Source organism: Antrostomus carolinensis, unplaced genomic scaffold (assembly GCF_000700745.2).
Source record: "Antrostomus carolinensis isolate BGI_N321 unplaced genomic scaffold, ASM70074v2 scaffold1475, whole genome shotgun sequence".
In the NCBI taxonomy this organism is placed as follows: Eukaryota; Metazoa; Chordata; class Aves; order Caprimulgiformes; family Caprimulgidae; genus Antrostomus; species Antrostomus carolinensis.
Genome location: NW_010316892.1, coordinates 35,628 through 37,779, shown reverse-complemented (window position 1 = coordinate 37,779; position 2,152 = coordinate 35,628). Strand labels below are relative to the sequence as shown.

General features: G+C 40.2%; 1 protein-coding gene across 1 annotated transcript; it reads left to right on the top strand.

Moving 5' to 3' along the window:
* Positions 1-231: 231 nt before the first annotated feature.
* LOC104525264 (opsin-VA-like) lies at positions 232-1,561 on the top strand (the record flags this gene model as incomplete). Its single annotated transcript, XM_010168369.2, has 2 exons — positions 232-494; positions 1,331-1,561. Coding segments are annotated over 2 exons (494 nt in total), but the record flags the coding sequence as incomplete, so codon positions are not given.
* Between the last annotated feature and the right edge of the window lie 591 nt (positions 1,562-2,152).

Genomic DNA, 2,152 nt, shown 5'->3' with positions numbered 1-2,152 from the left:
TCATATGGGACCTCTCCAGTGAGCCAGGAAATAATGACAGTATACAGTAATGACAGTATACAGTATACAGTAATTCATTCCCTCAGCAGTAACACTGATGCCCTGCAATCCAGTAACAGCATCCTTGTGTGCTATCATACTCAAGAAGAGTAGGGCTTTCCTTCTAGCTTGGCAGATTATTAGCCTGCTCACTAAATTCACTGATTGGTGACCTTGTTGTTTGTTTTCTAGAATCTCCTATCTTTTCTTTAAAGGTGTCAGATACACAAGGCAGGCTGGGAACTACCAGGAAACCCGAAAGACAAGTGACGAGAATGGTTGTTGTTATGATCGTTGCCTTTCTAATTTGCTGGACACCGTATGCTGCCTTTTCTATCCTAGTCACTGCATACCCCTCCATTGAGCTGGATCCTCGGCTGGCAACAATTCCAGCTTTCTTTTCCAAAACAGCTACTGTTTATAATCCAATTATTTATGTCTTTATGAACAAACAGGTACTGTATGCTCTTAAAGTGTCTTTAACACTCATATTTTGTTATTGTCTTGCTTTATAATGAATAATTTCTACCTACCTACATGTTAGTTAACTAGCACTGCAATATCCAGCATTTAGAACTAAAAGAAAAAAATCACTGTATATCCACCTACTGGAAGGTAGTGTAAGCCTATGTGCATTATTAAAATATGAGCGTTAATATGTGTTCACTCTGGTAATAGGCATGATGATAATAACCTTGAATAGGCACATGAAATGAATGTAGCTACTAAGAGTGGTGGCATCAGGCAGAGTATGAGCATACAAATGAAAAGAAGAAAAGGAGTGAAGTGACTGTTGAATAAGAAGTGCTGAATACATTTATTTGTTCAGTCCTGCAGAGAGAGCTATTGCTTGTCTCACATCCTATGGACAGTACCCTGATCTCCCAATGCATGGCAGATGTATGCTGGTCTTACCCTGCTCATGGATATGAACAACATGGAAACAAGCCATTTTTGAATAGCTGGGTATTAGCATATGAAAGCAACTCATGAACCTGGAGAAATGACCAATTCTGTCCATTAGATATGGTTAGTAAGAAGAAGAGGAAAATTATTTTTTAGAATAGTATTTTCCAGTAGTTTGGGTCTTTTTAGAACATCATTATTTCTCAGTTTTAGAGTTCTTCATGGTGGCACAGGCAAATGTATTTTATGGGGCTATTTCTTTATATTCTCAACTGACTCATGGGGGAATTTCCAAGAGTTTTAGCTAAGACACAGACTGCTTTATAGAGATTTTTAAAAAATTTCATATGTATTTTGATTCATCTCCTTTTTTTCAAATTTCTAGTTCAGGAAGTGTCTGATTCAGATGTTCAGCTGCAGTGCCATAGAAACTGCCGAGTCCAACACGAACCCGACTTCAGAGAGAGCAATGCTAACCCAGGACAAAAGAGGCAGTGAGATGTCCACCATGGCAGTACGTAGCACCATTTCTAAGAGGAAGACCGGAGATGAACACAGAAATTGCCGATCTTTTGCTCAGTTGGCAGCTTCAGAAAACAAAATCTGTCCCATGTAGGGTGGGAGATATGATCATTAATAATGCAGTGCTACAGCATATTTCCTTGTTACCATCACTTAAAACAAAAAATGTTGTCAATGGGGACATTATGCGTCTGTGGACACCAGCTTTTGAGACTGCAAGCTCATGAGTGCATGTAAGAGTTTCTTGGGTCAAACACCCAGCCATAAGGTGAGTCCCTTCCTCTGTTGTGTTCTTCTTCCCAATCCACAGTCTGTTTGCTCCTGACAATAACATTGGGGTGCCTGGTGCTGCTATGCTGGCATGTAACACAGTGAGGATAGGAGAGTTTTACATGGATGATGGCTCCTTGGTCAGCTGGACAAAACCGTGAAGTGGCACATGGCTTCAATATGCTAATGGACAAATAAATAATACGTAGCACACAGCTGACACAATTTCAGCCTGTTCAGGGAGGAACAGGTCTGTGTGCTTTTTTGGTTTGTTTATTTTTACTTAAAAAGCACAGAAAGCCAGAGGCTTCTGTACTCGTGTCTGTCCTTGATGAGAACCCCATCTAGGCCACTAAAATCTCCAGCAGCTTGGTCAAGCCATCCAGACTCCCATGTACTATTTTATTAAAACAAG